Below are 18186 nucleotides of genomic sequence, written 5' to 3' on the forward strand. Positions count from 1 at the left end.
TATGAGTGTATTTTCATCACCTACAAACATATTTGTAAGACGAGTTTAAACCTGTAAATGTACCTGCAGTTAAAACAAAGTAACTCCAGAGCTTAACAAGACATAAAACCTGGTTGAAGGAGATGTAAAGCGAGCAGCGAGCTGGGTTGATTTGGAGCGAGGATGAAGTGGAAAGGGTGTAAAAGGGAAACAAAGGTACGGCGAGAAAAGACAAGACGGTGTTGCACGAGTCAGTGTTTGATAGGCCTGTGTTGAAAAAAACGATTTTCCAATTCTAAATCGATTCTCATTTTAATTCCTAAAAAAATCGATTTGTACGTCTAAAGATCTTTTTTTTGTTTTCATAATTACGTCCCACTCTATGCGAGGTGAGCGCCTCGTACTGTAATACAGAATTACATTCACTCTGTAAACGATCCTCGCTCGTATCCTTCCGTGTCTAGTTAACTGTGCTGGCAAAACTAGCAGATCATTGAATCGCCAGACACGTTACATCGAGAAAAAAGTCTAAATGACTTTATTCACGAAATTTCGACTTTATTCTTGAAATTGTATTTCAACATTAATCTCAACATTTCGACTTTTTTCTCGAAGTGCACAATAAAAAAAAAAAAATCTTCCCCTCTCAATGATTTTTTCTCCTGCATGGCCCTAATACTCTGCAATCTTCCGAGGTCTGGAACACATTGTTCTGATCTCGCCCTGGCTGCTCCGGCCATGAGCCGCGTTGGGTCTGAAAACACGGAGATAATAAGAGAGACACTTGCAGAGCAGCGAAGGTGGAACTGAAACATTTTTTAGGACACGAGCGCCTCGCCAAACCCCATCCATCCTCCTGCCCAGCTCCATCCCTAATGGAACCCAGCAGCTCTGCAACGTGCCACTGATATTTGTTGTAAGCAGTTTTCTTTTCTTGTTTTTTTTTTAACCCCCCCCCCGTTTGCAGCAGCGGTATGCGCCAGCTGCATTAAGTGGGCCATTTATACGATTGGGGCAATTCATCTTACAAAGTCGTCTTATTAGACTGTCACTTACACAGTATGAACAGTGCCTTCAAAACACCCGGAGGGATTTATCTGTTATTTTACTGGGAGACAAAAAAATAACCAAACAAACGGAGAAAAAAAAAAAAGAAAAAAAAACCCTAATTGGACTGAGTCATCTCATCTTCTGCAGCGTCGGAACGAAAGAAAGAGAGAAACTCCACTCTTCAAGGATGAAGACATATGGTGCAGCCAACGCTGCTCCAGCGTGCGCACGTACGTGCACGCGCGGCAAACAAACAAGAAGAAGAAAAGCGGTATTGATGTGTGATGGGTGCAGCATGCAGATGGATGGAGCGACAGACAGTAAGGAGAGAGGGAGACGGAGGTGGAGGAGGAGTGATTGCCTGTCTGTGCTGTGTGGAAAGTAATCTCAGAGCAATCAAGAGGCGGGGGTGGCCGACAGCTCTGCTCGGCGCCGCGCCGCCGCAAAACAACGGGCAGGTGGAGAGAAATCATTAGGCGGCGCTCCTGACCCCATAGGTCACTTTTATTGGACAACCGCCGTGTTTCATTTTAGCGTCCCGCCGCTGGAAAACGGCTGACGCAGGCCTGCCACTAACCACTCCGGTGACCAATAACGCCACAAATATTCCTCTCATCTCAGCCTCTCAGGTGGTCCGAGCGCGTCCTCGGTTAACCCCCCCGACTCCCCGACTCCCCGACTCGCAGCTCTGTGGCAACGCTGAAGACGCTTCTCCTGCGCAGGACTCCAGATAAATACCGGGAAAGAAAGAAAAGTACATGTCCAAAATAGGGCTGGGGATCGATTCAAATGTCAAGAATCAATTCGATTCTTAAGATTCAGAATCGATTATCAGGATTTGATTCTATCGGATTCAATCCGATATTGATTTGGGTTAGTGTTATTAAAACATTTTTTTGAGCTGTTGCCTAAATGATATGACTGTAGTTATGCAACATTAATACTAGTATTATATTGACATTCAACAGCAAGTATTGGCAGCTAATGATGCTGTAAGGACCAATCACCACCCAGAATGCTGATAGAACTGCTTTCAGAAACATCGTGGGTCAGAATTACCAAACAGATCCAGGGAGGAAACAGAGGACGAATGAAATCGGTTTTATTTTTTTCCCCACATTCCGTTTTTAGTTTTTCCATTTTCTGTTTTTTTCGGGTTTTTAATTTTTGAAAATTTGGTTTTAAGCATTTTATGCAAATTTAACCCCAAGACAGTATATAAAGTAATGAAATATAGACAATTTATGCAATTATAACAGAAAACTTGAATGTTTTCATACTTTTAGACATATTTAAAGGCAAAAACATGGAAGTAGTTATTCTCGTGTCCAACAAAACATTTCTTTTTTGGGCATAAACAAGAAAATACCAAAAGTTTAATTCACACATTCCAGCGCATGTGTGAATTAAATGACGGGGCTACAGGGATTAAAGTTCACCAGGTGAAAATGTAAAAATTTTAAAAATCCATCTTTAGACATACAAATCGATTTTTAGGAATTAATATGAGAATCGATTTAGAATCGGAAAATCGATTTTTTCAACACAGGCCTAGTCCAAAAGGGCATACGGGGGGGCGCGGGTTCATATCCTGCAGCGTCTCTCTGCTGCTGCCATTTCTGACCCACAATGAGGCTTTTATCTCTGAATAGGTGTGTTTTCCCTTTTCCTTCTTCCTTAAAGCAGCCCTTTCACTCACCTTAAGTATTTTTTTGCCCGAGTGGGGGCAGGGAGTAGAAAGCCCCGCGGGGGGGAGTTGTTCTCGGATTCAATCGGAGACCATGGCGGGGGGCACAAGTAGCTCCAGAGAGGGAAATTAACCACTGGATGATGTGAGAACTAATAGATGTCAGAGTGTGTGTGTGTGTGGAGATAAAGGCTGGAAGGAGGCTGATAGTTTGGCTATTAAAGCCTAAACGACTTGCGCCGTACTTATTTCCACCCAAGCCGTGCAGAAATCTGTGTAAATCAGCGGCAGAACCCGCAGCGGCGCCACGCTCTCACCGCCGGCATCCAGGTCACAAGGTTCTTACTTATTTTACTTTTTGCCTTCTCTTAGACTCTGCTAGTCTGGCAATTTTCTTTTTAAAGGTCTTCATATTGCAGACGCTGTAATTAGTTCTTTGCAATTAGCACAATTTATTGCTTTGTGTATCCCATCGAGATGCGAGCAGTCAAACACAGAGGTCTTAATTTGCAATATTACGCGGCGCGTAATTGGGGATTTGTTTCCCGGCGTCCCTCAGAGAGTCTCAGACGGGGATAAGCGGAGTGGACGGCGGGAAAAGGGTCGTGTGTTATGGCGCTTTTCCACCAGCACCTACTCGGCTCTACTCAACTCGGCCTGGTTTCTTTTCCATAACAATTCACCTGGAGCAGAAGTAGGAGGTTGGAGTGAAGCTGCTGTGACGTATTTGATTGTGTGATCTAAACGAAGAAGACAACAACACTAAAGATGTAGAACCTGGAGGAGATGATAGATGTGCTGCTGGGTCTGTGGCTTGTGTTCGATATCAGGTTAAAAATGAGAGTGAGAGAAACTTCAAGCAGCGACGCTTTTAAATTTTTTTTAGTTTGTCTCGCTGCGAGCAGCTATGAAGTGACAGAACTCCTGGTAGATCTGGTCGCTCCTTATCGTCCTACTAGGGATGGGAATCGAGAACCGGTTCTTGTTCAGAACCGGTTCCCAGTGTTTGAATTCCTTGGAATCGTTTGCAAGTTTTACAAACGATTCACTTTTCAATTCCAGTCGTTCGTAAGGCAGCAGTCAACAGTAAACATGGCGCCCAAGTGATACAAACGCTCGAAAGTCTGGTTACATTTCAGTAAAAAAGACGACAACAGGGAAACTTGCAATACTTGCCAAGTGAATATTTAGTCAAAGGGAGGAAATACTACCAATATGCAAAAACATTTGTGCACACAGCAGCAATAATGATCAATGAATGTTGCGTTTTAGATCTGCACTGGACCAACGTCAGTAATTCTCAACCCAGCAGCAGCAACGTTAGCATGTCCTCGGCTAATAATACTGCAGGTAACTAATTAACTAGTGAACACTGCCTATCATATTAGCACCATGTTGTTGTGCTTCTATTCTCCAAATGAGAAACGGAAGAGTATTAGGGCCAGGCAGGAGAAAAATAAAAATAATATTTTAGAGGAGGAAGATTTTTTTTTCATTATGCACTTTGAGAAAAAAGTCGAAATGTCGAGAATAAAGTCAACCTACTGAGACTATAACAAACAGCGCATGTGACTGTCTTTACAAAATGCTCGTAGGCCTAAAGATGAATTGGTGAAACTGTACTTTAGAATCCGCTTCAGTAGTAAAGACATTCTTTCTCTTATAGCTCATAAAAGACGGTGTAGTTATCAGAGGAGACATTTCAACTTTATTCTCGAAATTTTGACTTCATTCCTGAAATTGTATTTCAACATTAAGCTCGACATTTCGACTTCAGGAGAAAATATTTTTTCTCCTGCATGGCCCTAATACTCTTCCGTAGATAAGGGGATCGATAAAGAACCGAATCGTTAAGCAGAATCGAAAATAGAAGAATTGGAATCATAAAAATCTTATCAATTCCCATCCCTACCGGCGACACCGTCATCTCCCTCTCCTGCTGGATGTTTGCCTTCCAACCAGCGCTTGTCCTCTTCCTCCACTTCTGCTAGCTGCTGTTTGTCTCCTGAAGACTCATCCTTCTCCTCCCCCTCCTCCTCCTCCTGGCCCTTGGGTGATCTCGGGGGCCGGGCTCTTCCTGGGCTGAGCTCCGGCTCGCCGTGGATGTGCTGGGGTTCAGCCGGCCCCGGTGGCTCTGAGCCAGCAGAGAGAGAGACAGACAGAGAGAAAGATGAAGATAACTCTGCTGGCTGAAATGCACAGTGTAATCAGGACGTGGAGAGTTTCTTTCCCCGGCGAGGTATCCATCATCCGGAGAGTGTGACAAAATGACTGCTGACATGAAAGTAAAACTCAATATGGCTCATTAATGATGTTATTGCAGGAGGCACCATAAGTCTTCCAGCGGCCAGCTCGGAGGAGGAGACGGAGGAACGCTTACCTTTGGCTTTTAGGCAAGGCAAGTTTATTTGTATAGCACAATTCAACACAAGGTAATTCAAAGTGCTTTACATCAACATTAAGGCAACGTTAACTTTTGTAATACTGTATTTGACCCGGTCTTTGTACGTTTTGACCTTATAGAAAAGTAATTCTTGCCATTGTAAGAATGAGATGTACCTGCTGTACTCTACTGTCCTTACTTTTTAACAACTTGTGCTTTTTATTATTTTAGGCAAGGCAAGATTATTAGTACAGCACAATTCAACACAAGGTAATTCAAAGTGCTTTACATCAACATTAAAAGCAGCAGGACACAATTAAACAGTAAATAACAAATAAAATGAAATAAAATGATAAGAAGAGGTAAAATAATAAAAAGCACAAGTTGTTAAAAAGTAAGGGCAGTAGAGTACAGCAGGTAAGTATTTAATTTAAGAGTACGCTTGAGTAAACAGTAATGTTTTTAGGCCTGATTTAAAGAAGCTGACAGTTGGAGCAGACCTCAGGTCTACAGGAAGTTTGTTCCACCGGTGAGGAGCAGAATAACTGAACGCTGCCTCACCTTGCTGGGATCTGGTTCTGGAACCACAACAAACCTGGGGCCGGATTCACAAAACATTCTTAAGAAAAAAAATCTTCTTAAGTGTCATTTTTTTCTTAAGTTCAGTCTTAAGAAGAAAAAAGAGAAGAAGTCTTATTCTCCAAAAAAGTTCTTGTATTTTCTCAACTTTCTTAAGAAAAAACTTAAGAATAAATGGTATTCTTGAAATAAAAGTTTTCAAATTTGTTCTTAACTTTTTTCTTAACTTTAAGACAACCTTGACCTGTCTTAAAATTTCTTCTGTGAAAAGGTAAGCCTCTAATATCACCTTTTTCAACACATTTTAAACAAATTTAGACTAGTAGGTCATAGTTTGAGGATATACTTTGTAATTAATTACACAGAGAGCCTGTTAACTGTTTGTTAGCATGTTAGTTAGTGTGGTAGTTAATTATTGTTAATTTTCCCCAATAGTAATTTTTTTCAACACATTAATCTCATCCACCATAACCTTGAAAAGTTCCTGCATCTCTTTTTCTCCTTCTCCATGTTAGTGAGTAACTGATGGTTAAGACGCAAACTACCTGTATATACCGGTATGTTGTTTGTTGGTGCGTGCAATGCAATTACATATTTTAAGAAGTTCTTAAGTAGGAAAAATAAGAAATTCGTAAGAAATGACAGTTCTTAAGACGGTTCTTAAGAAAATATTTAGGAATTGCACTTAAGAACTTTCTTATGAACTTCTTAATTTTAGATCTTAAGACATTTCTTAAGATCGTTCTTAAGAACATATTGGTGAATCTGGGCCCAGATCCAGATGAACCTGGTCTGGGAGCTTCATAGGAACTAACAGATCAAGCATGTACAGTATTTTGGTCCAAAACCATTCAGGTCTTTGTAGACCAGCAGTAAGATTTTAAACTCTATCCTTTGACTCACTGGAAGCCAGTGTAGTGATTTCATGACCGGTGTAATGTGGTCCAGTTTTACAAGGATGTTCTGACAGAGCACATGGATGAATCATGTCTTAGCGTGTGATAACTGCATGTCTGCAGCGCCGGGGACGCGGCGGTCAGAGCACACACCTGCGCCGAGGAAAACAGTCGACGTCGGATTATGCCGGCGTCCCGTCGTCTGCTTAATTACTCGCCTGCATCATGTGCCGCCGAACCTAAACAGAGTAATTGTCAGCGATTGCTGGCAGGTGCAGCCGAGAGTGTTGCCACGGCTGATTACGGCTCCGAGACGACTGCCGTAATGAAGTCAGAGACCTAATCCACCAAAGGATGTAAAGGAACGCGGGGATTACAATCAGTCCCATCTTCCTTTCTTTGTTTAAGTTTAATATCAAGGTAGAATTAAGAGATGGATCAGCTGCTTAAGGAAGGAGCGCTGGTGGTTATATCTGTCTGCAAATGTCACGCGTCGGCCCAAAAAAGCTCTTCCATTCTCTCCCGTTGGTACCCCGATCACATACTCTCACAATATTTGTCGAACCCGAGTTGCCAAATCTAACAAGACAGTAACTTGTGAGCCTCCGCGACGCGGAGGGCTAATTAGCGATCCTGCCTCCGTGTGGCTTGTTCCTTCAAAAGGCCAGTGCTGGTCGGCTTCCTCAAATGTCACGCGAGTCTCGGGGCTCCTGGCCCGCCGCTGCCCCCCCCTCCCGCTAACAAGCCCAGCCGGGCCGCAGAGAGACGGCTCAATTTGTGTTAAGTGGTCCCCGCCGAGGAAGATGTTAACGTGGGGAATCCTGCAGGGCCGTGTCTGGACTTTACCCATCAGCCCCCTTGTTTTCCCGCCCGTCAGAGCCCCATTATGTCTGCCGCGGCTCGATAAGAAGCGATGGACGCAGCTACGCCGGCTTCACTCAAAGAGCATGTAATCCTACAGGCGAGCGAGGCGTTTAAGATCACGAAAGCCTCGTAACAGTGAAACAGCTGCCTGCAATGAAGAAGTAGGAAAGAAAAGGACGGTAGATGACACTCCCCAGGATAAAACTGTTAAAAACACAGCTGGGGATCGATTCAAATGTCAAGAATCTATTCGATTCCGATTCTTAAGATTCAGAATCGATTATCAAGATTTGATTCGATTCCGATATTGATTTGGGTTAGTGTTAATAAAACAGTTTTTTGAGCTGTTGCATGAATTATATGACTGTAGTTATGTAACTAACTTAGTTATATATAACTGCTTTCAGAAACATCATGTGGGTCAGAATTATCAAACAGATCCAGGGCAGCAAACAGAGGACGTATGAAATTGGTTTTTATTTTTTCCCACATTCCGTTTTTTTTAAGTTTTTTTCAGCTTTTAAATTTTTGAGAATTTGGTTTTTAGCATTTTATGCAAATGTAACCCCAAGGCAGTATATAAAATAATGAAATATAGACAATTTAATTACTTTTTATAACTAAAATATATAACTAAAAAACGTTAATGTTTTCATACTTTTAAACATATTTAAAGGCAAAAACATGGCACCAGTTATTCTCATGTCCAACAAAACATTCCTTTCTTGGGCATAAACAAAAAAATACCAAAAGTTGTAATGTAATGATGAAAAAAAATTAAATCTTTAGACATATGTATCGATTTTTAGGAATTAATATGAGAATCGATTTAGAATTGGAAAATCGATTCATTCAACACAGGCCTAGTTAAAGACTTGAATGGATTATGTTGTTTAACATCAAAGTCAGCATAAAAAAGCCCAGACCGAACCGGAGCGCTCGCTGAGAGATGGAAAGAGCGAGCAGATAACCAAATTACCCTCTTCCTCCATCCATCTCTCACAGTGGGTGCTGAGAGACTAATTGCTGGTGAAAGCTGAAGGACTGAAACATGCCCACGCTCCTGGCTGGAAAAAAAAAGCTGCAACACTAGGAAATCCACTGAATTTAAAGGAAAATGGTTCTGCTGGCGTTATCTGGTGAAATGGACTGCAGAGATGGTTGGAATGGGCTGGACTGGGACACGGAGCCCCGTCACACGGAGGAGGTTACGCTAACAGCCCACGACAGTTAGATTAAAAACAGCCCTGGATGACTGACAGTATATCCCTACAGTAATTCAATTTGGATGTAGTTGCCATATGATGCCCCCGCCACCCCCCCCTGGAGTTATTAATCTGCTAAGAAGTCATCCCAGTTTGTGAAAATTGTCCGTGACAAAACCTCTCATGGCTTTACAATATCTTAGCCATAAATACGAGGAACGAGGAACCTTGTTCCTGGTTGGGTGGATGGGCCTTTATGAATATGCTAAGTACACGGCGCTAACCTGCCGGGGCTAATCTGAATTAATAGCCACTTCCCGTCCCCTGGTAATTGATCCCGACACATTTGAGCCGGAGACTGAAACCTGTAGATGTGCCCAATCTCAGCAATATATGCTTTTCCACTGGTACCTAATCGGCTCGACTCATCTCAGCTCTACTCATTTCAACTTGGCCTGGTTTCTTTTTCACTACAATCCAGCACCTGGAGCAGAAGTAGGAGGTTGGAGCGAAGCTGCTGTGACGTATTTGATTGTGTATCTGAACGAAGAAGACAACAATAAAGATGTAGAACCTGGAGGAGATGATAGATGTGCTGCTGGGTCTGTGGCTTGTGTTCGATATCAAGTTAAAAAATGAGAGTGAGAGAAGCTTCAAGCGGCGCTGCTTTTAACTGTCGAATAAAATTAACAATAAGCCGCGAGTCGCCTTCGCCGATTTCCACATCATGACTCAGACGTCTGACTCCAACCCCCTAGTGGAAAAGAACCAAACCGAGGCGAGGCGAGTCGGGCTGAGTAGGTACTAATGGAAAAGCGTCAAATCAGACACGTACCGGATGTTGGGAGCCTTCACAGAAGAAGCAAGGCCTGTTCTTTGAAGAGGACGGTTTTCAACACCTTGAACGTAACTTGTTCCACCATTGAGGAGCGACGCGGGTGAACGGGACTCTGAGTTCTCCTTGTGAGGGGAGAGAGAGAGAGCAAGGCCAGTCGCCAAGCGAGCGTCGACGCCGCTGGCGGACCCCGAGTTCACCGTTTAGGGAAGTGACAGGTGTTTTATCTGAGCAACCACAGGTAGCCATGAACAGAGCTGTGACCGGTGCCCACCTGGGTTGGTTAACCTGTTCACCCCGAGGTATTTTGTAGGTGAATTTTGCCTGAACAGGCCTATCCAAATTAAATCAACAATATCTCCACAATTATAAGGACAATATGCATAAACTTGGTCTCAATGGATAGCTAAGACCTCACAGCTTACATTTCCAGTGTCAGAAAAATTGTGAATGTTCACATGCCTGAGCAAATTGTGATAAACCAAAGAAAAAAAAGGAAATTTTTATTCTCGTCTAATTTTTTTTTGTTTTCACTCTGGAAAACACCATGATAGCAATGCATATAATTATAAAGACACCACTGCCTGGATTCAGCAACTCCTTGACTACAACTGTACCAAGTTACATGAAAATAGCTTAAAGCACATACATTTTATAAAGGTTTTAGTGTGGATAGTACCAGGCAGACTCTTTATTTGGCCACTTGGATATCTGTACTGTGCCAAAAGTGTTTTTTACCCTTTATGAAGGGAATATGGCTATAAAATACTTTGATGATTTGATGATACATGATTTCGCAAATGTAAAATCTCAATCCAAAAATCACTGCGCTCTGTGCATCTCGCTCTCTGCGCTCCAAGATGGCTGCCGCGCTTTACGGCTTTACAGCTCGCGACATTTATAATGCCAACGCAGTTTACGTAAAGTCAACAAAATGGACGCGACCGGCAGGATATGAAATGACGGCGGATCAAGCAGTTTCACTTGTATGAAGGATTAAATCGTGAATTTTGGTCAAAGACAGTGTGGATAGACTGAAAATGACAACGAAACGGTAACAATTTTTAAGTTGTTATAAATTAAATACTTTGTTGACAAAACGTACTTGGAGTTTTGACATATTGGCTTTGGGGCTTCTTGTTTGAGAAACAGTTGAAAGAAAATACCCTGACAGCACTTGAGTAACTTTTTCCACACATGAACTGGTGCATGCAGCTGCTGCCGTCGGGGGGAAGGGGTTAAGGACCAGAAGCTGCTTTCTGGACCTTTTGCAGTGGTACGATGGTGCAAGTTTGAAGGCCGAGGGGCGTTACAGTAATCAAGCCGGATATTGAGTCAGGTCTTATAGTCTGAATGTTGGAGAGAGCAAAGCAGCATGACTAGGACACCGGGGCAACAGGGTCAGAGACAGATCACTGCTCATCAAACTAATGTCGGAGTCACAGGAGCTTATCTAACTCCTCCACAAAGTCACCCAGGACATTGCCAGTGATGACTGACAGCACATTTTGGCATTTTGGGCCAAAACTCAAACCAGCCAAAACTCAAACTCAGTGAAATCTGTGAATGACAGTGGTAGGTTTAGCACTGAGTTCTCATAACGTTTAACATTTTTAGGACCTAACAAGAGCTAACTTGTGATGCATCTTTGGATGGAGCACTTTTGAAAGCGACTAGTGAGCCGATTTATGTCTGAACTGTTTCTCTGAGCCAAATAATCAATTTGTCTCTTAGAGCCTATCCTAAGCAGACAGTTCCAAACAAACTGATTAATATTTACATGTTAGATGTTATCCCTCTATCTTTATCAACAGGCTATACGCCTCAGGCCTTTGCGGTTGCAGTAATTAAACCTTAGTCTTGATCCAGGAGTTCTTGCTAATGTTAGACCTATATTCAATATCTCTCATGTTTTCCAAAATGAAAACGGCTGGAAAATCTGCTAATTGACCATTTGCATATGAATTGGTTGTTTGAAGAGCTTCAGTCAGGAGTCTGTATTACATGATATTACAGAAACAGCACTGATTAAAGTCATCAACAATCCTCTGATCACTGGACTCACACTGTGGACTCGTGTCTATGCTTGTCCTGCCAGGCTGACAAAGAGTCACAACTCTGTTGAGCCGTGCATTCATGCAGCTCTCAGTTGTGAAGACTTTATGAGTTTCTTTAACAGTAAAATCATCAAAATTGGAGAAGAAATCAACCAGAACCACCCGGTATCGGTTGTGGGCGTTTCTTCAGCTTTAGCGACTTCCCTAGGCTCTGACTTGACTCTAGACTGTTTTGATCCTATAGACCTCCCTGAGCTGACCTCACTCGTCAATAGAGCTAAATCAACCACATGTATGTTAGACCCCATCCCGACTCAACTATTCAAAAATGTTTTTTCTCTTTTTGCCACGACAATACTGGACCAGATCAACTTATCCCTAAACTTATATGGATATGTACCACAGGTTTTCAAAGTGGTAGTAATTAAACCTTTACTTAAAAAACCTTCTCTTGACCCAGACACCTTAGCTAATTATAGACCAATTTCCAACCTTCCATTTGTATCTAAAATTCTGGAAAAAGTAGTTGCAGCCAGTTATGTGACCATTTGTATAGAAATTATATGTTTGAAGTTTTTCAGTCAGGGTTCAGAATGCATCTTAGCACAGAGACAGCACTGGTTCGAGTCACAAATGACCTCCTTATGGCCTCAGATAAAGGATTAGTTTCCATACTGGTTCTACTGGACCTCAGTGCTGATTTTGACACTGTAGATCAGCATCTTACTGCACAGGTTAGAGCATGTTGCTGGGATTAAAGGGACAGCTCTACATTAGTTTAAATCATATTGATCTGACAGATTCCAGTTTGTTCATGTACATGAGGTTCCTTCAGAACAGTTGAAGGTCTGTTATGGTGTTCCGCAGGGTTCAGTGCTAGGGCCAATCTTGTTCAGTTTATACATACAAGTATAATCCAGAATTACGGCATACACCTTCATTGTTATGCTGATGATACGCAGCTCTATTTTTCTATGAAGCCGGATGAGACAGAACCATTGGTTAAACTTCAGGCATGTCTTAGGGATGTCAAGGACTGGATGTCGGGAAATTTTTTGGTTCTAAATTCAGATATAACAAAGATTATTGTTGTTGGTCCCGAACAGATGGTGTTGCAATGTCCTCCAGTGCAACTGTGAGAAGCCTTGGTGTTATTTTCGATCAGGATATATTGTTTATATAAAACCCAAAACAGCCTATCTCCACGATATCTACAAGACCTGATAGTACCGTATGTTCCTAACAGAGTTCTCCGTTCTCAGAGTGCAGGTTTACTCGTAGTTCCTAGAGGATCCAAATGTAGATTTGGAGGACGGTCTTCTGCTATCAGGAACCGTTACTATGGAAACAACTTCCAATCTGGGTTAAGGAGGCTGACACCACCTCCACCTTTAAAACTAAACTTAAAACCTTTCTGTTTAGTAAACCTCTGGTTAGTGTTTAGTAAACGTGTAGTTAGTGTTTAGTAAACCTCTAGTTAGTGTTAGTAAACCTCTAGTTAATGTTTAGTAAACCTGTAGTTAGTGTTCAGTTAACCTCTAGTTAGTGTTAGTAAACCTCTAGTTAGTGTTAGTAAACCCCTAGTTAGTGTTTAGTAAACCCCTAGCTAGTGTTAGTAAACCTCTAGTTAGTGTTAGTAAACCTCTAGTTAGTGTTTAGTAAACCTCTAGTTAGTGTTTAGTAAACCTCTAGTTAGTGTTTAGTAAACCTCTAGTTAGTGTTTAGTAAACCTCTAGTTAGTGTTTAGTAAACCTCTAGTTAGTGTTAATAAACCTCTAGTTAGTTTTAAGTAAACCTCTAGTTAGTGTTTAGTAAACCTCTAGTTAGTGTTAGTAAACCTCTAGATAGTGTTAATAAACCTCTAGTAAGTGTCAGTAAACCTCTAGTTAGTGTTAGTAAACCTCTAGTTAGTGTTAGTAAACCTCTAGTTAGTGTTAGTAAACCTCTAGTTAGTGTTAGTAAACCTCTAGTTAGTGTTAGTAAACCTCTAGTTAGTGTTTAGTAAACCTCTAGTTAGTGTTAGTAAACCTCTAGTTAGTGTTTAGTAAACCTGTAGTTAGTGTTAGTAAACCTCTAGTTAGTGTTAGTAAACCTGTAGTTAGTGTTAGTAAACCTGTAGTTAGTGTTCAGTAAACCTCTAGTTAGTGTTAGTAAACCTCTAGTTAGTGTGAGTAAACCTCTAGTTAGTGTTTAGTAAACCTCTAGTTAGTGTTTAGTAAACCTCTAGTTAGTGTTAGTAAACCTCTAGTTAGTGTTAGTAAACCTCTAGTTAGTGTTCAGTAAACCTCTAGTTAGTGTTCAGTAAACCTCTAGTTAGTGTTTAGTAAACCTCTAGTTAGTGTTTAGTAAACCTCTAGTTAGTGTTAGTAAACCTCTAGTTAGTGTTCAGTAAACCTCTAGTTAGTATTAGTAAACCTCTAGTTAGTGTAACTCTAGTGTGTTAGGGCCAGTAGTCGTAGCTGCAGCTGCAGGACCAGACTAGAGCAGCTGGTCTGAAACAGCTTCATCCTAGATATGCTGCTATAGAGCTACGCTGCAGGGGGACTCCACCATGATCCACTGAACAGTGCCCATCACCCCTCCTTCTCTTTCCTTTCTCAGTTATTAATTAGAAGTATCTTATCACCATCATTGTTCTCCAGTGTTCTTGTAGCTTGTTGTGCTGGTCTGCCCCCCTCCATTGTCTCCATTGTTTATGTAATAATTGCCCGGGGGTCATGTTCTGGGTCTCTGGAAAGATCCTAGAGACGACTTCTGTTGTAATAAAAGCTATAAAAATAATCGACAATTGATCACAACATTCTATAACAGACTTGAGCATGTTATTGATAACGGGACCAAATTACCTTGGTTCAAGTTATATTTATCAAATAGGTTCACATGAATAGGTTGGTAATGTCAACCAGCTTTGTTCATGGTGTTCCACAAAGTTCTTTACTTGGGCCCATCATTTTTCCATCCATAGGTGTTATTAGGGAGTATAATATACAGTATTTATCCACACATTTAGATGAGACCAAAAACAAAGTTGGATTAAAAACATGTCTTAGTGAAATAAGGTAACCTGGATGACTGCTAATTTCCTGCTCTTAAACAGGACTAAGGTTGTTGTTTTTGGACCTGAATACTTAAGACAAAAATTGTCTAATCATTTATCAACTATAGATGCCATAACATTTGCATCTAGCACTACTGTGGAGTCTTGAGTTATTTTTGTTACTAGGATTTGTCCATTGATATGACTGATTGGACTTGTCTTGTGTGTAAAGTGCCTTAAAATGACTTTTGTGATATAAAAATGGAAAAATAAATCTGAAGGACATGGTGCCTCATTGTGGTATGAGCTTCACAGTGTTATCTTTTATCAATTATTTTTTTCCAACTGAGAAATTCCATGTTTTCACACTCAGACATACTTCTCATTCAAAACTCAGTCCTCACAATGAAGAAGTGTTTGCATGCATGCTCTCCTGCTCACCAAAACGTTGTCTCTGAAATCAGATCATACTGTTGCATGTACACATTTCTTGTGTGAGCACCTTCTCTTGAACTCAGGGTTCTTCATTGTGAAGCTTTTGCTGTTGGAATACTGTGAAACAACCGTGTGAGATACGATGATATGCCTTTTTGTGTGTGCCCAAATTTTAGTTTAAAGCATTAGGCCTGTGTTGAAAAAAATCGATCTTCCGTTTCTAAATCAATTCTCATATTAATTCCTAAAAATCGATTTGTATATCTAAAGATCAATTTTTTTATTTTTTCATCATTACATTACAACTTTGGTATTTTTTTGTTTATGCCCAAAAAAGGAATGTTTTGTAGGACAAGAGAATAACTGGTGCCATGTTTTTGCCTTTAAATATGTTTAAAGGTATGAAAATATTAAAGTTTTCAGTTATAATTGGTTTATATACTATCATGGGGTACATTTGCATAAAATGCTAAAAAAACAAATTCTCAAAAATGAAAAATCGAAATAGACTGAAAATGGAAAAAATTTAAATGGAATGTGGGAAAAAATAAAACTAATTTCATACATCTCTGTTTGCTGTCCTGGATCTGTTTGATAATTCTGCAACACAATGTTTCTGAAAGCAGTTCTATCAGCATTCTGGGAGGTGATTGGTCCTTACAGCATCATTAGCTGCCAATACTTGCTCTTGAATCTCAATATAATACTAGTATTAATATGTTGCATAACTACACAGTCATATAATTCATGCAACAGCTCAAAAAACTGTTTTAATAACACTAACCCAAATCAATATCGGAATCGAATTGAATCAAATCTTGATAAATTCTAAGAATCGGAAACGAATCGACATCCCCAGCCCTATAAAGCATCTCCTACAGACAATTACAGGTGAAATTAGTACAACAGATCATGCCTTATTTTATTCTATAATAGAAAATTAAATAAAACTAGTGCACCCACATTAAAGTACCAATAGAAACATTGTGTTGCACAAGCTGCATGAAAACTGCTGTACATATCCACCTTTACTGACTGACTGAACATCACTGTCACAGGTGGCACTCAGTCGGCTGAGATTCTTGACAGCGTTGTATCACAGCTACCAGGCAGCATGAAGCAAAAATCCAAGGGCAGTCGTTTTGAGGATTCACACAAATAGGACTCAAGCAGCGCAGTGCAGAAAACACTTTTACAGGAGAAGCTGAGCATATTTGTGCAAACTTTTGAGGAGTGATAGTATACTGTGAAACAATGACACCACCTGCTCTCACGTTTAAAAAAAAAGCCCTCCATCGTGGTGTTTTCAAGCTTCCAGTTTAGCATAATTTGATCATATTATTAAATTAAAGAAAAGACTACCCTGAAGACTTTGGTGCAAATGCAAAGAAAAGAAAGCTCATAGATTTTTGTTGTGGAAGGATGTTCAAAGTCCTAATTTCACTCAGTGGTTAAAAGAGATGACTTCACAACTAGTAATAGAAAAAATAACATACATTCTAAGAGGTAAAGTTGAAGAATTTAATGACATGTTCACCCTTTTTACATTTTATGGACAATCTGCCCAATGTTAATTGCTGTTTATTTTCAATGCCCCTTTTCTTGTGACTTTGCTGTTCTTATACAGGAAATGGGCCAATTGTTATTGCAATTGACAAATGTATTGTGTTGTATGTATATATGTATTTATATATATATTTATATGTATGTATATATGTGGGCTTGTTGTTATGAATGTTTTGTATGTTGGTTATTTGAGAGAAAAATTGAATTTGGAAAAAAAAAAAAAAAAGATTAAAGAAAAGACCAATGACCTATTGACCAGAAACAGTGAAACTAAACGATGATGTCACACGATAATGATTCATGAGAAACGGACCAGTTTTCTCTTTCTGAAGCCAGAAAAGATGCAGATCCAGAGTAGATGTACATTGATGTTGATGTTTCTGCTTTTAAGGTACTGGCTCTATTTCTGACAATGTTTCAACATGTCAGACCTTCACAGACGGGTGTGTTTCCCGGTCCTGGCCCTCTTGAACCAACACACAGGCTCAAATAAACGGCTCATAAACAAGCTTGATGACAACTTGATGTGGCAATCCAATCATCTGGATTGATTGTCCTAAAGCAGCGGCACATTTAAAACATGCAGAGAAGTGACCGGAAAACATAGCTCAGGAAGTTCTTTGTGTACTTTCGGTACTTACTATCTGAAAAATGATTAATTTGAGTTGCAAATCTAATAGTAAAGGAGATAATGGCAGCTGTACTTGCAGCGTATACATGAAGCATCACTATTATCTCTGGTGCATCCTTTATGTTAAAGCAAACCAATTGTTTTTTTATTTTTGAATGCTGCATCGTGGTTCATCATATTTTGCATAATGCGGACACTGCAACGAGTGGGATCTTTCTCTTCCCACACCTTTAACATGATGCCATAATATCCACGGATCGTTATTCACAGACAGCGTCGCAATTTCTGTGCAGTCGTTCTGCAAGATCGTTGCCCTTGAAGCAATAACGTTTCTCCTGTCTTACAGCCTTCCACCCGACTGTTTTCCTGGATTTCTCTGGGCTGACGATAGCGGTGCAGAGCTGTGAGATGCCTCCATAAATACAGTTGTTATTTCTCAGTCATTTACAGATTTAGCAGGTTGTTAAATTCCCGGTTTAGCGAGCTGACACAGCCCGCTGCCGTGGATGCAGAGTGGCGCTTGTGACAAAGAAAAGTGTGGGATTGCTGAATAGTCATAAGGCGACTGCTGCAGCTGAGAACGGGGGGAGGAGGGTTAAAAAAGAAGAAGAAGAAAAGTGTGTGGGTGTGTGTTCTTGTGCTGCTTAAAATCCTTTGTACTGGTTGTTTTTATTGTGCGTCTTCAAGTGCATTAGCTTCACCTGCAGGGGAACGAGCTGTACAGACTTTCACCGGCTCTGGTGTTTGCTGCAAACTTACGCTGGAGACACTTCAGAGCCGTTAATGAAGCGCCAACAGACGAGGGAAAACCTGGATCCGTTACCGAAGCAAATTCAATGCTCACAATGGAAATGTGGCCTCCGTGTTACACAACACAGTTGCTCGAATCCTTCAAATCTGAGATGAGCTGGGGCATCAAGCTAAGGAAAGCCCTGACCCAACAACCGCACCTTGTAACCCGATCATGGCATCTCGCTGTGTA

At 40.8% G+C, this 18186-nt stretch overlaps 1 protein-coding gene across 1 annotated transcript in view; it reads right to left on the reverse strand.

Annotated features, from left to right (window-relative positions):
- The window catches only part of zranb3 (zinc finger, RAN-binding domain containing 3), a 141877-nt gene that overhangs the window by 50839 nt on the left and 72852 nt on the right, over positions 1-18186 (reverse strand). The window contains exon 14 of the mRNA XM_061715461.1: positions 4629-4850. Coding sequence (XP_061571445.1) covers positions 4629-4850 — 222 coding nt within the window. The remainder of the gene's footprint in view (positions 1-4628; positions 4851-18186) is intronic.

This window comes from Cololabis saira, chromosome 24 (assembly GCF_033807715.1).
Source record: "Cololabis saira isolate AMF1-May2022 chromosome 24, fColSai1.1, whole genome shotgun sequence".
Classification (NCBI taxonomy): Eukaryota; Metazoa; Chordata; class Actinopteri; order Beloniformes; family Belonidae; genus Cololabis; species Cololabis saira.